At 31.5% G+C, this 22,492-nt stretch overlaps 4 protein-coding genes across 6 annotated transcripts in view; 3 read left to right on the top strand and 1 right to left on the bottom strand.

The window, feature by feature from the left end:
* LOC126888495 (uncharacterized) overlaps positions 1-11,174 on the top strand; it is a 50,812-nt gene extending 39,638 nt beyond the window's left edge. The window contains exons 2-3 of the mRNA XM_050656832.1: positions 5,943-7,340; positions 11,080-11,174. Of these exons, the coding sequence (XP_050512789.1) occupies positions 5,943-7,340; positions 11,080-11,174 (1,493 nt within the window). The remainder of the gene's footprint in view (positions 1-5,942; positions 7,341-11,079) is intronic.
* Positions 1-22,492, top strand: part of LOC114326447 (uncharacterized) — a 407,135-nt gene that overhangs the window by 188,676 nt on the left and 195,967 nt on the right. For 2 of the 3 annotated variants that reach the window (XM_050656792.1, XM_050656793.1), the window contains exon 3: positions 19,224-19,319. The gene's annotated coding sequence lies outside the window, so the exon portion shown is untranslated. Of the gene's footprint in view, positions 1-13,960; positions 14,047-19,223; positions 19,320-22,492 lie in introns of all 3 variants that reach the window. The other variant, XM_050656794.1, reaches the window with a different exon arrangement.
* Positions 1-22,492, top strand: part of LOC126888461 (zinc finger protein 664-like) — a 365,892-nt gene that overhangs the window by 269,073 nt on the left and 74,327 nt on the right. The window lies entirely within an intron of this gene.
* Positions 11,760-12,320, bottom strand: LOC126888494 (uncharacterized). The gene has a single exon (XM_050656831.1). The coding sequence runs from the start codon at positions 12,318-12,320 to the stop codon at positions 11,760-11,762; it is 561 nt and encodes a 186-aa protein (XP_050512788.1).

The following is a 22,492-nucleotide window of genomic DNA, read 5'->3' as shown; positions in this document are numbered from 1 at the left end:
AGACCGCAAGACCAAGACCAGTCTCGCTCATCACTAGTAGAGGAGCTAGGGAAATTTTTCTTCAATGTTAGCTTTTGTAGATACCTCTCTGAATTCGATTACAAAATTTTGAAAATGTTCTAGTTATGAAATTTTGTTTTTAATTATCAAGTGCATCAAAGGAAGATTTTATTTTTATGTCAAATGTTGGACGTCCTGAACAGAGTTTGCCAATAGAACAATCAATTCATTTTGATCTTGCATTCCTAAATAATGTGGTATATTTTGTTCTTTTAGATTCCACACGACGATGCTCTGATAATATAGCGTCAAACTTAGAAATAATTTTAACTAACTGCAAATAATTTCCATTATTTTGTTCAAATAACTTATTGGATGATCATCTAAAGCCTAAATATTTTTTAGATAAAATTTTTACAATTAACATTAATCTTTCAACAACAGCGCCCCAATGTTTTTTCTTCATTTCATATAATTTTTGATGAGCAGAGTCAACTGTTAATCCTTTTTTTAATGCTGTAGATATTTGAAACAGTTTTTAAGAATATTTTATATATACCTAAGCCGCACTGGATTCGTGTCGTTTTAAAATAATAGCTAAATGTTGCCAGTCGCTTACCCCATTAAATCCACTAAGTAAATATTGGCTGCTTTCATCACAATAAAACAGTTTACAAGGTGCACAAAAAACACTATGTATATTAAATATCGGCGGGTGTAATTTCCCCACCAAAATAATCTTATACCTGAGTTTGGAAGGGTAGGCCATAATCCGACAGGTATTTTCCTCACCAAAACTGAAATGGTTGTTTCAGGTAGATTTTACTAAATGGCATTCAAGGAAATTATTTATCTACTATAAAATTACAGTAGGTATGTACCTATAATAATTAATTAATTAATTTTATAGTATTTTATTTTTAGTCATCATTGGAATTTTGACAAAAATGGCATGTTTAATAGAAAGTAATCACGGTATTTGAAAATTTTATTTTTTATAAGGTGAAAGTTTTAGAAAGTGAAGAAATGTTCTGGAGGCAATAAAATAACTTTTAGTGCGAAATTGAATACTATTGCGGCAAATTTTACAATAACTAGAAGTAGCCTACAACATAATCATGAACCAGATCTGCAGAAGATAGATCGAAAAATTGTTTCTAACTCTTGTAAACGTAAAGCCGAAGAGAATATACTGAACAACCGCCAAAAATCATTCGCCAAGAGCTTGCAGCTAATTTGCCTGAAACAGTTACTACGATTGATGTCTGTTACATAAGAAAAAATATATATAATTATCGACGAAAATGATGCCTGGTCGACTTTCTTCCAATATTTATGAGGTTTAAGAATTTGTGAAGAGCTGTGCTCAAAAAACAACCAAGGAGGAAAATTTTCTCTTTATAAACTGTGTCAAAAGTAAGATAACTGTATTTAGTTGTGAATGTGAAACAAATATAAGATTTTTAGCAACATTGAATTTTATACAGAGAGGGGCAAAATTATGGAATATATTCATTTTCTCTAAAATAGACGATTTTGGACAAAAAACCCCGAACCACGTCGATTTTTATTTTTAAATCACAATTTTTTGGCATATCTATATTTCATATTAGTGACGTCATCAATCAATCAATCAATCAATAATTACATTAATGTTTATATTACTAAATAGAGAATATAACACCCTTTCAAATAAGCTACCACACGACCCCTATTCCCATTTAAAAAAATCATTGATTACGTGATCACGCACAGTTAGATGACGTTATTACTATGAAAATATAGGCCAAAAAATTGTAATTTAAAAATAAAAATCGACCTGTTTCGGTATTTATCTCCAAAATCATCCGTTTTAGAGAAATAAATTATTCCATAATTTTTCCCCTCTCGTATATTATATGTATGGCACAATTACCGTACCACATATTATTTGCAATTATTCACTATTCATGGGCCAATTAATGGGCATTATATTTCTTTATTATACTGTTTACTGTCAAACAAAAAAAAAACAGAAACTTAAAACAATCTTTTCTATTTGTTAAAATAAGAAATTTTTAAAGCTCTCTAAATTGAGTTTAATCCTAGTAAAGTTTTTGTAGATTTTGAAAAGGCTATATTTATACACAATGCAATCATTCAAATGTGTCCAAACACTGAAATACATGATTGAAGATTTCACCTAAGTACACCAAACTTGGTGTAGAAAATTCAGTCTCTTGATTTAACATCAGAATATACAAATGATTCTGAAGTAGGCTCAAACATACTTTTGGCCTTACCTTATATAAAACCGGAAGACGTATCAGATTGTTTTGTGTTTGATTTAATGTCATGCAAACTATAAAATGACTTTTTTTATTACTGCAGTCTACAAGTAAGCTGAGAAAAATGTAGAAAATTTACGTACGACTGGTCTAATATTTAACAAATAATGACATTATTTCGAAGTCAATTAAGTACGATATAACGCCCAAGGGGGTGTTATAGAAAAATAACGCCCTAGCGCCTATTAAATTTAAATAACCAGTTTAATACTGTCAAGTTGACAAATAAAACTGTAAGTAAAACTATGGTTACCACTATTACGTTACGACTATTTCTGGTAAATGTACTTACCCAAAAAATAATTAATTCAAAATTTATTCAAATTTTTTGTATATAAAGAATAATTTAGTCGGACATTAAACGTTGAAGGCATCACGGGTATTATAATAATAAAATAATAATAACGCTTTCGGTCAACGTATATACCTCGGGCCGAATGCCCTCGGTCTATACACTATTGACCTCAAGCGTTATTATCCTTATACTAATACCCTTGGTACCTTAATAACTATAATAAGTTATAAGTTTCTTATTATAGTAAATAATAAATAATAAGATATTCTTTTTCTCATGATCATCTTTCAGTGCGTCACAGTTTTTCGATTTCTCTCTAACGCATTAAATTGTATGTGACAGAAAAAAAGGCACGTCTGGGAATACTTCGGTAATTATTCTAGTTCGGTGATTATTCTAGTTGTCGATAGATGGCGCCATAATCAAAAAAGAATTATTTATTAAATAAAATAATAATATTATCAATATAATCTGTACAATTTATAAGACTATACAAATGAAAGAAAATACCATTTTATAAATGCAATAGACACAATTGATTTGGTTTTATTCCAAATTGAAAATAAAATTTGACAACTGTCAGATTTAACTAAAATGTCACGTTAGAATAAATGTCATAAATGTGTATTATCACGGACTTACCTTTTTTTCTATAATTTGTGACGCACTGAAAAATGTTCATGAAAAGGAGAATATACGTTTTGCACATTATCTATATTATAAACTATTATTACAACGTAAAGAAATGAATGTCTTTTATTCGGATTTCGGATGCTTTCATAATAATCATTCTTAAATTACATCCATATTTTTTATTTTATTACCTGAGTTAGTTGGTGAGGAAATTACCTACCGGATTAATACGAACCCTTAAACTTGGTGAGGAAAATACCTGTCGGATTATATGGTTCTACTGGTTGGTGAGGAATTTACCTACGCCCTTAAATATTATAGTGATGCTAATTAAAGTAACCACAGGCGATGAATTCGGACTTGATTAGGAAATGCGCGATGATAATAAGTTTCTATGATAATAATTTCAATGATAATAAATTGTAAAAATTATGGTAAAAGTGGATAAAACGCCTTCAGAATGTCATGAAAATTCTCACGGAAAACGAAGTCCCGCCAGAAGAATCCCATCGGAAGTTTTCGCAATCCTTTGTTGAAATTTATTAGAGATTTTTGTAGGCCCGATCAACAAAATTTAACGTTAACTGAATTAGTAAGAAGAGGAGCCCAAATTTAAAGACAGATGAGCGAACAAGAATGAACAAGACTATAATCGATTCCTTTTTGTAAACTTTAAGATAAATTCATGTTGTTTTATAATCTAAATTTAACCCTCACGCACAAGTTGTAGTCCATGTGACTAACAACTTCAGTGAGAAACTGGGTTTATTTATTATGTACTAGGTTGCTACAAATAAACTCCATTATTATTATTATTATTATTATATATTCTGAAAATTTCCTATTATTTGTATCTCTGGGGAAGTTAATTTTTTTTAATTCGGTGAGGAAAATTTTTAACAAATTAAACTTCAGTTGGATTCATTTTTGCATGCCATTTTCCGGAATCGTCTGAAAAAGTATTCCCGGAACCACTTTATGACTGTACCTGTAAAAGGGGCAGTTCATACAATAAATAATTCTGACATTTTTGTTTAGATTAGGACGAAAAAAGAATTGTAAATGATAAATAAAACGCATTTTAGTATCAAGTAATAATAATAATTATTATGGTTTGGAATATTAGAGTTTACAGAATTATCTGAATCATTACTATTTAATTATTTGAACTTATTTTCGTTTAAAAAAAGTATTATCATCATTGGCCGCGCTTTTGGCCGCTCCTATTGTTGGCCGCCTGTGTGCAATGCACACTTAGCACACATGGTAGCGGCGGCCCTGCACTTGTGAAATGGTAACAGTTACGTTCATTTGAAATGCTAATTAGGGGGTGATTTTCCCGATTTCTTACAAAAAAGAGGGACCAACTTTATTTTGAGCGTAACTTGTTTACTTGTTAGGCTAATTTTTTTTTAAAACAGAAATAAGCATTTTTTAAACACTTTAAAAAAGTTAAAATGAGTTTTCCCCAAAAAAGTACAGTTCACCAAGAATAGCTGAAAGTCTGAAATTCTAACTGCCTGCGCGAACAATGAAGTGAGAACGCACTCGGAAGGAAAAAGATAGCCTGTACGCGCGGGTCAAGTTTAAAATATAGGTACAATCGGAGACACAAATATAGAAACGTAAAGTTTGAATAGTTTCTAATAGGTCCCGTACACAATTATTATTACTGTCATTACTTTTCTTCAGTATATTTGTAGTATTTTTTTACAAAGTGGACGAAAAGTATTATTTATTATTGGATAGACAGTTCCGCCCTTGCTCAATGACGGGAAAAAACAAGCATCAAAAATACACAACATATATTTGTCAGATTGTCATTAAAATTATTAGATTGATTGTCATAATATAAAATCACATTTTTTAACAATTTGTAATTAATTTTTTAGCTGAATACAAGAAGTTTTTAATATAATATATTACAGTCCATTCTATCAGAAGTTTGTCCATAACATTTGGTACCTTCGAGCCCGAGAAGCATAAAATTGTGTCCGATCGAACCCGATGATTGAGACAATGGTCTAATAGATCCAGATGGGTATGAAGATTATTGGTTTTTGAAGAATTTATGATTCAGCCAGATTGGATCCGCTCTGCCGATTGAATTAAATGTGAGGTTTTTCCATTTATTATCTTGATTGTTCTTTGTTTATCCTTCATATTTATTTCCTTTCAACAAAGTGCCAATAAATTATTAGATTTTTGAGGATTTTGGGGTTCAATTAAAAATTTTGATTTTGCGCATTGAATAGTTGATTTATAACCTATAATTTTATTTAGCTAAAAAATAATTACTTATTAGATTGATTTGTACACCTTTGTGTGTATGCAAATATGTATTTGAGTGATTTGGAGTATTAGTTTGTGGAATGCTATACGATTTCTGATTATTATTAGTAGATATTGCTATTATTATTGGATTTATTTAAATATAAATGATTATAGGACCATAGCCAATATTCGGCTAAGTTTGATTATTAGATAAAAGACAGATTTAGATTTGACTTTTATTACTTGATTGCTTAACGTTGATTTTTGAGTTCGTACAATTAAATAATATTATTTGCTACGTATTTTGATTAATATAAAGCTAAAAATGCCTATGAAAGCTTCTGATTTTCGTCAATTATATCGCAAAAGAGATATAATTGAACAAAGATTAAACAATTTTATTAAATTTATAGAGTCGATGACAAATATCGCGATTAATGATTTAAGCGAAGACCATTTTTCGCAGATAGAATTGAATACAGAGAGAACTGAAAGTTTGTTTACTGAATTTGATGAAATCCAAATGTCAATTGAATTAAATTGTCAGGATCAAGATATTCAACAAGAGTATGCGAAAAGACAACGATTAGATACTATATTTTCAAAAACTTTGTCTAGAGCAAGAACGATGTTAAAAAGAAAATGTTCCGATTTATCCAGTTCACAGTCGAAAAGGTTAGACATAAGCCATGAATATAGTGGATTAGAAGGTGTCAAATTACCTCCTATTCAGTTACCTGTCTTTCATGGGGACTATTTGAAGTGGATTGAGTTTAAAGATACTTTTGAAGGGTTAATTCATAATAATAAAGTATTGGCAGATATTCAAAAATATCATTATTTACGTGCGAGTTTAAAAGGTGATGCATTGAAAATTATACAAAGTTTAGATTTTTCTGCACAAAATTACAATTCTGCATGGCAGACTCTATGCAACAGATTTGACAACTCTCGGATGTTAGTAAACAATCATTTAAAAGCTCTTTTTGAGATTGAAAATTTAAATAAAGAATCTGCATTAGGTCTTAGAAGCATGATAGATTCAGTTAAAAAGCATTTATTCGCTTTAAAATCACTTCAACTACCGACTGAACATTGGGATGCTATTATGGTGTATTTGGTAAGTGGTAAATTGGATAAATTTAGTTTTAGGGAATGGGAAAAAAGAAAAATAGATAATTCTTTGCCAAGTTTAAACGAATTTCTTGAATTCTTGAAGAATCGTGCTGATTTTTTGGAAACTATAGAGTTAAGCAATGTGACAAAACCGGATTATAAATCTAATTACCAAGATAAACGCTCTAGATCTCTGCTAACTAGTAAAAGCAGAAGTTGTAATTTTTGTAAACAAAATCATTTGATTTACCTATGTGAAGAATTTCTTAAACTTTCAGTAACCCAAAGATGGGATAAAATAAAACAATTAAATTTATGCCGAAATTGTTTATGTACCGGACATTCCTACAAACAATGTAAATCGTTCGGTTGTAAGATATGTAAAGCCAAACACAGTTCTCTTTTACATGAAAATAAACCATCTGATATTCATGTTAAAGAAAACAGTTCAATTAATTTCAACCCGAACAATGATTCCGAGAATGAACCAGATAAAGTTAAGTTGTCAACTAATACTTCAGAAAATAATGTTAATAGAAATGAGATTGTTTTAAAAAATAATTGTTCAAATAATGATTATGTACTGTTGAGTACTGCTAAAGTTAGAGTATATGATAGATACGGAAATACTCATATCGCACGAGTAATCCTAGATTCAGGGAGCCAATCATGTTTTATTACAGAGGATTTTCTAAGTAAACTCGATTTAGACACAAATAGAGCAAATATTTGTGTTTCAGGAATTAATAATTCCGTTTCATCTTTAAATAAAAAATGTCAATTAAAAATTGGTTCTATATTAAACAATTTTAAGTCAAATTTACATTGCATAGTGGTGCAACAGATTACTGAGAATTTGCCAACTTATACTTTTAATGTCTCAAATTTCTCAATACCCCCTAATATAACTTTGGCAGATGATTCATTTAATGTAAGCAGTAAGGTAGATATGTTACTTGATGCTAGTTTGTTTTGGGATATAATGTTAGTTGGTCGCATAGATCTTGGAAAGAATTTACCCTCCCTCCAAAATACGGTTTTTGGTTATATTGTGGTTGGTAAAGTTCCATATCCAACAAAAAATCATATTAGATGTCATTTTTCACAAAGATTTAGTAGTGATGATTTACAATTAGAGAAATTTTGGTCTGTTGAAGAGCCAAAGTCTCATATTTCTTATTCAAAGGATGATGTTTATGTTGAAAATCATTTTAAAAATTCATTTTCTCGATCAGAAACTGGTCAATTTATTGTTAAAATTCCCTGGAAGGAACATCCTTCTGTCCTAGGCGATTCTAAACAATTAGCTGTTAAAAGATTATTGTATTTAGAGGATAGATTTAAGAAATGTCCCGAACTTAAAAATGGTTATTTAAATTTCATGAAAGAATATTTAGATTTAGATCACATGTCAATTGATTATAATTTAGATGCGGAAGGCACCACAGAACCTAATTATTTTTTACCACATCATGGTGTTATCAAAAATGAAAGCCTGACAACCAAACTCCGTGTTGTTTTTAATGGTTCTGCCCCATCGACTAATGGGAAGTCATTGAATGATATCCAATATTCAGGACCAGCAATTCAAAATAATATTTTGAGTATTTTGATTAGATTTAGACAACATGCAGTTGTTGTTGTTTCCGACATCAGCAAAATGTATAGGATGATACTTGTTCATCCCGATGACAGAAGAATGCAAACAATTGTCTGGAGGAATAGTCCTTCTCAGCCAATTTCAATTTATAATTTAAAAACCGTAACATATGGCACGGCCAGTGCGCCATATCTAGCCATTAGGTGTATCCAGCAATTGTCATTTGATAATAAAATCAAGTTTCCTGAAGCAAGTGAAATTATTCTGAGAGATTTTTATGTTGACGATCTCATTACTGGATTTTCAAGTGAGGCTGAAGCTATTAAAAGATGTGATGAAGTGGTCAAAATATTGAAGTCAGCTTGTTTTAATTTAAGGAAATGGTCTTCAAACAGCCAATTGGTATTAAATCACTTTAAAGATTATTCCGATCCTTTAAAAGTACTTAATTTAGGAGATCACGAGTGTATTAAAACTCTTGGTATTCAATGGTCTAGTAAGTTAGATATTTTCAGTTTTCATGTTGAAAACCCTGATCTTTTATCAAAAATAACGAAGCGCACAATGCTTTCTGCAATCGCAAAAATTTATGATCCCTTAGGTTTAGCCAGTTGTTGTATAATCCTAGTAAAAATTATGATTCAATCTCTTTGGTCGTTAAAACTTGATTGGGATTCCGAAGTCCCCTCTGATTTGTGTGATAAATGGAAAAAGTTCCAGTCTAAGTTATGTCACTTAAATGATTTAAGAATTCCACGGTGCGTTCTGAGTAATAAACCTAAAATAATAGAATTACATGGATTTAGTGATGCTTCACAATACGCATATTGTGCAACAATTTATACTCGATGCATTGATTCACAAGGTTCTATAAATGTTCATTTGTTATGTGCTAAGACTAAGGTCGCCCCAGTCAAAATATTCCTCGATTAGAATTGTGTGGTAGCTTATTATTGGTCCAACTTATGAAATCTGTTTCAGATTCTGTTACTTTTCAGTACACTCCATATTATTGGTGTGATTCACAAATTGTTTTGCATTGGCTCAATAATGACCCAGCAAACCTTCAAGTTTTTGTTGGAAACCGTGTTGCAGAAATTCAAAGATGTACTACAATTGAAAATTGGAATTATGTTAGCTCGTCTGAGAATCCTGCAGATATTGGTAGTAGAGGAATTTTGCCAGACCAATTAGCTCACTGTAAGCTCTGGTTTAATGGCCCTCAATTTTTATCAACAGATTTTGATAAAACTAAGTTCTATGATTTACTTGATATGTCAAACCTTCCTGAAATGAGAAAGAAATCTAAAGCATTAGTTTCTATAAAAAATGATTTTAATTCACTTTTTTATAAATACTCGAATCTGAACAAATTAATTAGAATTATGGCTTATTGTAGAAGATTTGTTAATAATTCAAAGTCAAAGTCTAATAGTAGAAGGTATGGCCCGATTTCAGCAATCGAATTTACTGATTCAGAGGTTTTTCTTGTTAGATTAGCTCAGACAGAAAGTTTTGTTGAAGAAATTTCATTATTAAATAACGGTAAAGACCTTTCGTCAAAGAGTAGATTATTACCTTTAACGCCTTTTCTAGATGAAACTGGATTATTGAGAGTAGGAGGACGTCTTAGAAAATCTTCTAGGAATTATGATGGGAAACATCCGTTACTATTAGATAAGATTCATGTTTTAAGCAAACTAATATTGAGACATGAGCATGTGCAACTTCAACATGCAGGTCCACAACTCTTGTTAGCGACAGTTCGTCAAAAATTTTGGATAATTGCGGGAATGTCCCTAGCTAAAACAGTTGTAAGGAATTGCATTAGATGCTATCGGTTTAAACCCAAACCTGGTTCTACGATTATGGCTGATTTGCCAGAACATCGTGTTAATATATCACAACCTTTTTTCATAACTGGATTAGATTACGCAGGGCCAGTTACATTAAAGGATAGAAAAGGTCGCGGATGTAAAACGTATAAAGCGTACATATGTTTATTTATTTGCTTCGCCACGAAAGCAGTACATTTAGAATTAATTAGTTCTTTGACATCTGAAGCTTTCATGGCAGGCCTTAGAAGATTTGTTTTTAGACGCGGTAAACCCGGGCATCTGTATTCAGATAACGGTACAAGTTTTGTAGGTGCCAAAAATGAACTAAAAATTTTGTATGATTTCATTAGAAAATCAGAGGATGAAATTGTCACCTCTTGCGCAGCTCAGAATATTATATGGCATTTCATTCCTCCTAGTACTCCAAATTTCGGGGGATTATGGGAAAGTAATATAAAAGGGGTAAAATATCATTTATCTCGTATTATTGGTCAAACCCTTCTAACTTATGAAGAATTCTGTACATTTTTAATTCAGATTGAAGGCACTTTGAATTCACGTCCTTTATATGCTCTATCATCTGATCCTAACGATTACACTCCTTTAACTCCCTCACATTTTTTAATCGGAAGACCGATGACCGCTGTCCCTGATCATACGTTTCAAGGAGAGATAAAAATAAACCAATTGTCCAGATTCCAACTGATTCAGAAATTGTTGCAAGACTTTTGGAAGCAATGGTCAAAGATTTACCTGAATGATCTCCAACAACGTCATAAATGGAGAAGTAGTACTTCCACCATTCAAGTCGGATCTTTAGTGCTCTTAAAATCTGACAATTTGCCCACTTGTCAGTGGCAGTTAGGAAGAATAGTGTCTGTTCACCCTGGTGATGATGGTGAAATTCGAGTGGTAACTGTTAAAACCGCTCATGGACTTTATAAACGAGGAATAACTAAAATTTGTCCATTACCATTAGCTGAGACTTGTTTCTAGTGTTCCTCATTAACTTAGGTGATTTGTGTTTGAACGGTCTTGGAGCTGTTCAAGGCGGGGAGTATGGACGAAAAGTATTATTTATTATTGGATAGACAGTTCCGCCCTTGCTCAATGACGGAAAAAAACAAGCATCAAAAATACACAACATATATTTGTCAGATTGTCATTAAAATTATTAGATTGATTGTCATAATATAAAATCACATTTTTTAACAATTTGTAATTAATTTTTTAGCTGAATACAAGAAGTTTTTAATATAATATATTACAGTCCATTCTATCAGAAGTTTGTCCATAACACAAAGTGAGATGTAATAAAATAGATCCAACAAAAACCGCTTGCGTTGCTATAAATTATGGCATTATAAACCAAAAATTATATTTTTATATTGACTATTTATACTTTATATTACCATTATATTGACCAAAAGGTTTCGGAGAAAAAGGGCGTAAGCAGTAGGGTAATAAAGTAATAATAAAATCGTCTATTGCAATACTAAATAGAAATTAGATGTTCGGTCCCGGTGAAGCATAAATATAGTGTCTTTGTACCAGTACTTTTTGTTAAAAGAGATATTTATAACCTTTCTTGTATCCATTTCCATAGCATTTGTCGTCATCGTTTTATTCAGTCCACACAAACTTTTCACTAATTTAAAATCAAAACTGACTTTTTTTCAGCGACATATTGCTTCATAGAAGCCCATACTAACTCTATAGGATTCAAATCCGGATAATATCTTGGGTAACCGTAAAACTGAATGTCCTTTATCCTCGAGTATTTTGTCAATTCCATAGGTTTTAAACAGAGGTTTGTGTAATTTTATAATATCGTATAATTCAAATTTCAACTTGTCATCTGTAAAGGGAATATTTCGCGTTGTCAGCCACTGCTGCATTTCTACTTTCCTGGAAGACATAGTTGGACATTTCTCAATTTGTACGTTGTGATACGGTGCATTAACAATCACCAAAACGCTGTTCGGGGGCAAATTTGGTATCAGTTTATCCTGAAGCCACTTTTTGTAATTGTCGTAGTTCATTGCATCATGATAATCTCCTGTTTTTATAGTAGGTTTGTAGCGCAGATAAGTGTTTTTAACAAACCCATTTTCACCTCCAGCATGCACTATCACAAGCATCTGTCCTTTAGATACTGGTTTTTGTATGCCCTTGTTTGAACTATCAGACCAGCTCTTTTGGTAGGTATGAGATGAATGAACGTATGTTTCATCCATGTATATAATTGGGCGATTTGAGTTCCTGTAACGTTTCATACTACGTAAGAAATTCAGTCTAAGATGTTGAATATTAGGCTTTTCCATTAATAATTTTCTATTAGTTCTGGTTTTTCGCCAACGAAATCCCATCTTTCTAATTACTGTTCGTAGGCTTTCTATTGAACCTGAGTAGTTGTACTCCTCTGCAAATGTTCTATGTATGCGTTTCACAGTTGGGACTTGTTTTTGTGTTATACAAAAATCCATTATATAACGTCGAAGACGCCCTATATCAAAATCGTCCAAGCACGTTTTTGAAGCGCTTTTTTTTCTCTTTTTGTTTGGAGTTACAAATGAGGAATATTCGCCATCTTCAATTAATTGCATTTCCCGAGCAATTTTTTGAACGCTGCTTAAACTAACACCTGTTGCCAATACCACACGTTCCTGCACTTTTTTCAAATCTCTACACGGTTCATTGTTTTTCGCTTCATTTATCATAAAATGAATCACGTTTGCTATCACTTCCCGTGTCTGATTATTTAAAACTTTTCCCTTCAGATTCGATTTAAACAAAATTTGCAAATTTTAAATTGATTCTCCTTTGCGGTTCGTACTTACAAAAAATTTTTTCCAGACTGTACCGACTTGTTCACGTTACAAACGGTAGATATTAAGTGAACGCTCAGTGCGAGATCCGTCGGATGACGAATGCGCATCATGGGCGTGGTTATTTTCAGACTTTCAGCTATTCTTGGTGAACTGTACTTCGTGTTTTGGTTATGGCACGTTAAAATATACGATTTGGAATTTGACGAATATGACCCTTTTTTCCATAAGCTATAACTCTGCTTCTACTAGGTATAGTGATCTAATATATACACCATGTGTTTCACTTTTTTACGTGCTATATTTTTGATAAGAATTTTTTTTCGGCCAAATACTTACTTTTTGAGTTATTTGCGAAAAACCGTCTGAAAACGTGGTTATTTTGTAGAAAAATTAACAAACTCACAAATAACTCGAAAAGTATTAACTTGGTGAAAAAACTTTATAGATCAAAAGTTGCTTAGAATTAATCATTTTATCCATTTCCGGACTTATTTCGAACATATATTTTTCACCCTCAACAGGGGGTGAAACTCACCCCTAGAGCAAATCGGCACAATATCACTTGTTTTCTTTGACTTGTTAGCTATGTGTATGCCAAATTTCATGTCAATCCAAGCGGTTCTTTAAAATTTAGAGGTTTTGCAATATTTTACCTTGAAAGAACGTACTACAGCACACTTGGGGATGTATTCTGTAACACTTCCGTTAAATTTTAGAGGCCTCTAAAATTTTAGCGCCCGCTAAAAATATTTTGGTATTCTGTAAATGATGCATCCGTTAAAATCATAACCTAAACCGTTAAAACTCCCGCTAAATAAAAATATTTTAGAGGATGTCAAAATGTACCCGCTAAATTTTTAGCAGTCCGTTAAATGTTTTATGCTTGTTTGGTTATGTTGATATGAATAGTATGTAGTTTCTTATTTATGTATTATGATGGAGATAAACATATAAAAATGACAAATGTTTCAGTAAGTCTCAGTTTACTTTACAATCGACACACTACACCTCTATAACAAAATTCAAATTTTTGTTTCTTTTTGTAGAGCTGAATTCAGATTACAACAAAAACAAAACGTAGGTAATTGACCTGAAAGTAACTACAACCACTACAATTACCATTTTAAAGAAAGTAGGTAAATACCTACCTACCCTACCCTACCTAGAAATGTGATTGAAAAAGTGTTGAAATCAAGGTGTTTGTCAAAGCAATTAAATCCTATTAATGCAGGTAAAATTATTTAAAATTATTGTGGAACAATACAAAACGTATCAAATGTTAATAAAGATGAAGTTCCAGAAGGTTTAGAAGAACCAGATGCAGATGAGGTAGATGACCTTAATGTAATTGAAAATAGACTATTTGACCAAAATTAGTGTAGAAGGAGAGAAAAAATACGATATGCAATTTTTCAGCAATATTTTAATGTATAACTTTATAAATAAAAATGTTTAATTGAAAAATATAAGTTTTGATAAAAAATAATTAAATAAAATAAATATTATTTTCTAGCAAACTGTAAATTTCTTCTTCTTTCTTAAGGTTTTTTTTCTCTGACAGTCAGTTTTCGGTCAATTTCTAGGTTAAAAGTAGTTCATAAACGATCAACGTGCGACGTTGCCGTATTTGTTCTAAAACCTTTTAGAGGATTCCTCTAAAAAATATTATTTTAGCGGTCCTCCATAATATGTGTTTATAGAATGTCAATCTAACCTATAAGTTTTAGAGGACCGTTAAAAGTTAAATTTTAGAGGCCTCTTAAATTTAACGGAAATGTTACAGAATACACCCCTTGTACAGGTAAATATATCTTTTTATAGTACAGTATAGCCCGAAATAAACGGTACTGAAACTGAAACATAGGTTTCAGTTTCTGCACGCTGTCATACTCAAATTAACTTGTATAGACCTGCCAAGTAATTCTTAACAATTATTAATAATTAATAATTGTTAAGAATTACTTGGCAGCTCTATACAAGTTATTTTGGGAATGACAGCGTGCAGAAAGGGAAACCTATGTTTCAGTTTCAGTACTGTTTATTTCGGGCTATACTGTATATTAAGTATGGAGAACGGTAAGGGTTTTATACCGATCGAAGACAATTGTTTGTCAATTATTGACAAAGACAATTATTGTCTGAGATCGGTTACCCTTAACGTTCGACATGCTTATAACGTTTTTTGCACGATTGATACCATTATAAATTATAAAATTAAACATTTTCGTCATATTGACTAGTTTCATTCATTTTATCAAGATAGATACTTTGGTTGTTAGGTAGTAACTAGGGTGCATAACAACAATGGAGAATTGAGTTTTTATTTAGTTGTCAATAATTTTAAGTACAATTTTGATTATTATAAATTAAAATATGAGCGAAAGTGAATTTGAAGAAATTGAACGGGCTTGGGAAGAAGGGTGTTCAGCAATTATTCCCGAAAAATCGAAAATCCGTTATCAAAATACCTAGGTACCAAAGTTTTAAAAAATGGTGCGAAGGCAAGAATTTAAGAATCGAAGAAAAGACTCTCTTGGCATATTTCGTTCAAAGACATATGCAGTTGAAAGCTCCTGGAAGCCTCTGGGCAGAATATTCAATGATTAAATCCACCGTTTTTCTTTATGATGGCATTGATATTTCCAAGTTTTCAACTTTGATCGCGTATTTGAAGAGAAAAAAATGTTGGATACTACTAATGTATGCGATTCTGCAGGAGTTTCTGTTAGAAGTGAAACCACAGCCCAAACAAGTGGGATTTCATTAAATAATTTAACAAATTGTACCATAAGTTTCAATATTAATAAATAATTCGTTAGTTTTCTTTATTCTTTCAAAAAATAAATTAAAATTAAGAGATTTTTTAACTCGACGGTAAGTGAATTACTTACCGTCGAGTTGGAGTACTTACCGTCGAGTTGGAGTACTTACCGTCGAGTTGGATTACTTACCGTCGAGTTGCTAGTAAATGTCACCTACTGACGTAAAATCTGTCACGGTAAACAGTCAAAAATGATCAATCGTGCAAAAAATATTATTAGAAGTATGAATTATAATTGCCACACATTTCTGTGGTTTAAAAAGGAATAACAAAAAATTTTTTCGTCTTAAAATAATTTTAAATTCAATATACTGGGTGATTGATTAGTGTGATAAAGCTCAGTAGATCCGCTATAGTAGTAGATAGCAATAAAAGTTAATAACAAAAATTGTAGCCAACTTCGAGCTTCACATTACAAAATTAGTTAGGATGTTACAGGGTGTTCGATAACATAGTGGCAGACCAAACTTATGTTTTTTTTTAATGGAACACCCTTTATTTTATTTTATATTCGAAATCCTCTTAACTTCCCCATCATAAAAATATAAAGGTGTGTTATGTAATATAGGGCTTTTACAAAGTGTTATAACCAATTTTCAATGAAAATCGTAACAAGTTCAGCTCCATGTATAAATAAAAATAAGCACAACAGCAATTGTTTATTGGTGCCATATTTTTTTGTTGATCGTGAAAATTTTAAAAAATTGTTGATATTGCTAATTTTCTTTATATCGAACACAGGGTGAGTCAAAACGCAAGTACATTCTTTTCTCAGAAATTTTAAATAGAACACCCTGTATTTTATATCACTATCGAAAAGTACCATTAGCGTACTTTAATTTTTATATAGTATTCCCTGTCTAAATTGGTTACTTTTCGAGATATTTTTATTTTTCAGAGCAAGTTATTAATTAGTGAGTTCTATTTAAAATTACTGAGAAAATAATGTACTTGCGTTTTGACTCACCCTGTATTCGATATAAAGAAAATTAGCAATATCAACCATCTGTATAAATTTTCACAATCAACAAAAAAATAAACCAATAAGCAATGGCTGTTTTGCTTATTTCTATTTATACAGGGAGCTGAACTTATTACGATTTTCATAGAACATTGGTAATAACTTTGTAAATACCCTGTATAACATAACAAACCTTTATATTTTTGTGATGGGAAGTTAAGAAGATTTCGAATATAAAATAAAATATAGGGTGTTCCATTCAAAAAAAAAGTTTGGTCGGCTACTATGTTATCTATATTGTAACATTCTAACTAATTTTGTAATGTGAAGCTCAAAGTTGGCTACAATTTTTGTTATTAACTTTTATTGCTATCTATTACTATAGCGGATCTACTAAGCTTTATCACACTAATCAATCACCCTGATTTTGTATTTACCTGTACAGGTGTGCTGCGCAGTAGTAACCGCAACCTGTACCAGCAGCCAGATGGCCGGTACGGTGTTCGAGGAAGCATAGGGAACAATATATTAAAGGATCAGCTGTCTTAAAATACTTTTTCGAAAACGTTATTAGAGCTCTTAGACCATTATAACTAGCCCAGTAAATGAACGGGAAATACGGCGATACCGTGTAATTTTCAAGGTCAACTCCGAATTGCATGAAAATTGGATTTATGTTCTACTTACTCTCCACTTCAAAGTTGAAATTGTGCCGTTGGATGCTTTTGCTTAGCGAGTGACAGTCACCCCTTCTAGGGGGTGAAAAAATGCGCGTTTAAAATAAGTCCAGAAATGGATAAACTGACTAATTCTAAGCAACTTTCGTTCCATAGATATTTTTAAGTAAGTCAATACTTTTTGAAAAATGTTTATTAAAAAACTTCTTAAAATGTTATCCAAATGGATTGCAAAACGTTTTCCATCTAAATTAGATCATCTTCAGTGCCTAGAATGAAGTATGTCCACGTTAGATTAAAAGCAAAAGGGTAAAATTGTGACTGTTAATTAAAGAAACAAACAACATGTGGAAAGTACTTACATTCTGCTAATTAGATGAAACTAGCACACTATTAAAAGTAGCAACCTCAAAATATATTATGGTTTACATTATGTGATTGTATAAAATATGGCGACTCTTAAGTCGGTGTTAATGGATTATGTGCTATGAATACTCAAAGGTAACATGGTTCCCTGCTTGAATAAAACGCGTGGTTCTTTCAAGTTCAATGGGCACAGACCAACTGAGAAATAGGAAGTAAAAATCTATTTTTTAAGAATGACGTGGCATGACAAGACACAGTAGTCAATTTTTGGTTAAGACCTTAAAATGAGTAAATCACTCATGAGTAAATTCTCAGTTGGTCTTTGCCCACTGAACTGGCAATAACAACGCGTTTTATTCGAGCAGGGAACCATGTTGACCTTTGAGTATTCATAGCACATAATTCATTAACATCGGCTTGGAGTCATCATATTTTATACAATCAAATAATGTAGACCATATATTTTGAAGTTACTACTTTTAATCGTGTGCTAGTTTCATCTACTTAGTAGAATGTAAATACTTTCCACATGTTTTTTCTTTAATTAACAGTCACAATTTTAACCTTTTGCTTTTAATCTAACGTGGAAATACTTCATTCTAGACACTGAAGATGATCTAATTTAGATCGAAAACGTTTTGCAATCCATTTGGATGACATTTTAAGAATTTTTTAATAAACATTTTATACCAATATACAAATCGAAGTTTTTTACTTCTGTATGAATACTTTTTGAGTTATTTGCGATTGAAAATGTTTATTTTTCGACAAAAAAAAACACGTTTTCAGGCGTTTCTTCGCAAATAACTCAAAAAGTAAGTATTTTATCGAAAAAAATATATTCTTAGCAAAAATGTAGCATAGAACACAACGAAAAGACATGTGTATTCGTGAAGTCTATATACCCAATAAAAGCAAAGTTACTTATAGCTCATGAAAAAAGTTCTGATTCGTCAAATTCCAATTGGAATATTTCAACGTAAAATAACCAAAAAATGAAGCACGTTTCGGGAAAATCCATTCAAACTTTTTTAAAGTGTTTAAAAAAAGCTTTATTTATATTTTTTATAAGGGTTTCTAGCATCGAAACTAAGCGATTTACGATCAAAATAAAATTATCCCCTTTTTTTGTAAAAAAATCGTGCATATCGCAAATATCTTGGTGCGGAAATAACAAGCTATGGAAATCTCTCAAAGAGGTCAAAGAACAAACAATGAAAGCAGCTCTAGAGAATGAGAGCATTGTACTCTCGTTCTATGGTATTTGACCCACATTGCCATTAAAAAATGTTGGGGTGATATGCTTATCCTGACTTAGGGGTGAAATTAAAATAATAGAAAATACCAGGAAAATGTGTTCCCCTTTAATCAAAAATTAACCTGCGACTGGGTTTTTCAAAAACTTCGTACTTATTTATTTTCTAATTATTTATTTACTTTTTAGAAAAATAATTAAAATCTAAATTAAGTATTTTTTGTTTCAGATTTTTATTTATGACTCAAATTGAACTGGGTGAACTGGCCTTGTCTTTTCTTCACAAATGGTGACCTATCAAATTGGAAACAAACTGAGCATTCAAGTAAGTTATCACAAATATTAGTAAAATCCTGTTTCGAAAAAATAAAGAGCAAAAAATACTCTTGTGATGCGAAAAAAAAATAGTCGAAAGGGCAGTGGATGTAGAAGAATTCATATCTCTTCTTCGTTAAACATCAAAATCATAATTATTATCATCAATTTTTGTGCCTTAATTTTTGCATAAAATCTAATAAAAGACGGAATTGAAAAGAGCTAATTCATCTTCTTCTTCTTCTTAATTCAGGTGAGACTCGTTAGTCTCTGGCACTTGATCATAAGACCCAGGGGCGTAACAGAGGCCCCCGCAGCATGAAGCTTGCGGGGGGCCCCAATGCCCCAATATATCAGGGGCTCCATCTTGTCGTCTAATATATGTAAAAATGTGTTATTGATATATTATTTTACGCATGCATACGCAACGTTTTTAAGTAGTGCCTGGAAATCTTCAAAAACTTCCCTCGATTCGATTTACCAAAGAATGCAGAAATACGTCCAACAAAAATCGCTCACTCTAAAAACGTTGTCGGTGACTAGGTGGGTATCCAGATTTCAAAATCTGCTTAATGTAAAGCAGAACTATATGAAAATTTTAAAAACACTGTCTAAAATAATATTAACTACCACAGCTCGTGAGTAGAGAATGACAACTAATATTTAAAAAATTAAAAAAGTAAATGGAACAAGTGAAATGAATTTCGACTCGATTCAAGTTCTCAATTTACCCAGGTATAACCATACCAACAGGCACCGCTAGGAAAATATTCCACTTTGCAGTTCAGAGAACCCGTACGAAACGAGTCTGTGTACTCTATACAGAGTATGGCATTAGTAAAATAAGAAATAAAATCTACGGTTTCGTTTTGATTAAAATCTGTCTTCCTCCATCCCCCGATAGTACTATTTCTAGGTCTACCTGTTGTCAAGGAGGCTCTGAGGAAGACAGATTTTTACCATTACGACCGTAGTTTCTCGATATAAATTAAAACAGTTTATATCGCAGTATGGTTAGAACGCCCTCTAATGGGGAATAAGTGAAATGAATTTCGACTCGATTCAAGTTCTCTGTTTACCCAGATATAACCATACCAACAGGAACCGCTAGGAAAATATTCCACTTTGCAGTTCAGAGAACCCGTACGAAACGAGTCTGTGTACTCTATACAGAGTATGGCATTAGTAAAATAAGAAACTATCGGGGGATGGAGGAAGACAGATTTTAATCAAAACGAAACCGTAGATTTTCTTATTTCTTATTTTACTAATGCCATACTCTGTATAGAGTACACAGACTCGTTTCGTACGGGTTCTCTGAACTGCAAAGTGGAATATTTTCCTAGCGGTGCGCATCTAAACATTCCGTATATGTATTTGGACCATAGGAGTTTTCTATTGGTTCGTTGCAGCACGCGATAATATTTTAACCAATAGGCGGCGAGGTTCCAGATGCATATACGGAATGTTTGTCGGTCCCAAATTCATATACGGAATGTTAAAATATCGTACACCGAAAAAGATAAGTTTTTTTAGATTTTTTTAAAAGGAGATTGATTTTAAAATACTTGTTACTGTATTATTAAATAAAAATAAAACAATTATAGTATTTCGAATGTTATTTGGTGCGAAATTCATATGCGGAATGTTAATTATTCGTAGTCCAAAAATGGGACTTTTTATTAATCAGTTAAAGGAGACTGATTTTAGAATACATATTTTATTAATGTATTATTAAAGAAAAATAAAACAATGATTAAGGTTTCGCTTTCTCAGAATTTTTAATGACTTGCACGTGTTGTTAAGTATGTTTAGATCTGTTTCAGCTATTCAGTTTAATTCTGTTGACTAGTCCGTTCTTTAACGGTAAAATATTGCAAAATCTCTAAATTTTTAAGAACCGCTTGGATTGACATGAAATTTGGCATACACATAGCTAACAAGTCAAAGAAAAAAAGTGATATTGTGCCGATATGTGCTTTTGCCCTGGGGGTGGTTCTCGCCCCCTCTTGGGGGTGAAAAAATATTCGTCCAAAGAAAGTCAGGAAATGGATAAACTGGCTAATTTTAAGTAACTTTTTTTCTATAGAGTTTTTTCATTAAGTCAATACTTTTCGAGTTATTTGGCAGTGATTATGTTCATTTTTTCAACAAAATAACCACGCTTTTAGACGGTTTTTCGCAAATAACTCAAATAGAAAGTATTTTGTCGAAAAAACATTTTTGGCAAAAATATAGCCTGTAAAAATTTAAAAAAATGGTGTATGTATCACGTCTCTACACCTAGTAGAAGCAGAGTTATAGCTAATGAAAAATAGGTTCATATTCGTCAAATTCCAAATGGAATATTTTAACGTGAAATAACCAAAAATGAAGCACATTTCGGGGAAAACTCATTACAAATTATTTAAAGTGTTTAAAAAAAGCTTCATTTTTGTTTTATAAAATAAATTTCTAGCATTAAAATTAAACAAGTTACGCTCAAAATAAAGTTGGTCGCTTTTGGTTTTGGTAAAAAAATCGAGAAAATCACCCCCTAATTAGTATCTTAAATGAACTTAATCGTTACGACTTCACTAGTTTCTTGACTCGTGTATATATTGTTTATATGATCTGTAGGTAAGTTTCATCGGTTCAAAGTCCTTATTATTGAAAGGGCTGTAGTTAAAAGGGGTTGAACGAGTCACTGACCACGAATGTATGCAAATTTAGAAACACAAAATCTAAATCAATTTTTGTCTAACAGTAAAACAAAAAAATACATGATATTCAGAAAAGCAAATCTGACTTTTTTTGTTTTTCGAGATTTTTGGTATCTCTAACAATTTTAAGTTATTTTGAAAAAAAGCATATTTTTCAAAATTTAAATTTTTAAAAATTTTACTTTGAAACCAAATTTTTTCAAAAAAAAAGCACTTTGAATCGATGACACTTACAGATCATATAAACACAAGATGAGTAAAATAATTTGTGGAGCGGTAACGATTAATTTCATTTAAGTTGCTAATTAGGGGGTGGTTTTCGCGATTTTTTTTGCAAAAACAAAAGGGACCAACTTTATTTTGAGCGTAACTTGCTTAAATTTAATGCTAGAAACTTTTTATAAAAACATAAATAAAGCTTTTTTTAAACACTTTAAAAAAGTTATAATCGGTTTTCCCCAAAAAGTGCTTAATTTTTTGG

Source organism: Diabrotica virgifera, chromosome 7 (genome assembly GCF_917563875.1).
Source record: "Diabrotica virgifera virgifera chromosome 7, PGI_DIABVI_V3a".
NCBI lineage: Eukaryota > Metazoa > Arthropoda > Insecta > Coleoptera > Chrysomelidae > Diabrotica > Diabrotica virgifera.
Note: the sequence above shows the minus strand (reverse complement) of the source record. Positions and strands in the feature narration are given on the sequence as shown.

What these genes read in the sequence shown, in the direction of transcription:
- LOC126888494 (XM_050656831.1), bottom strand. Translation starts at nt 12,320, where the DNA reads ATGGATGAAACATACGTTCATTCATCTCATACCTACCAAAAGAGCTGG.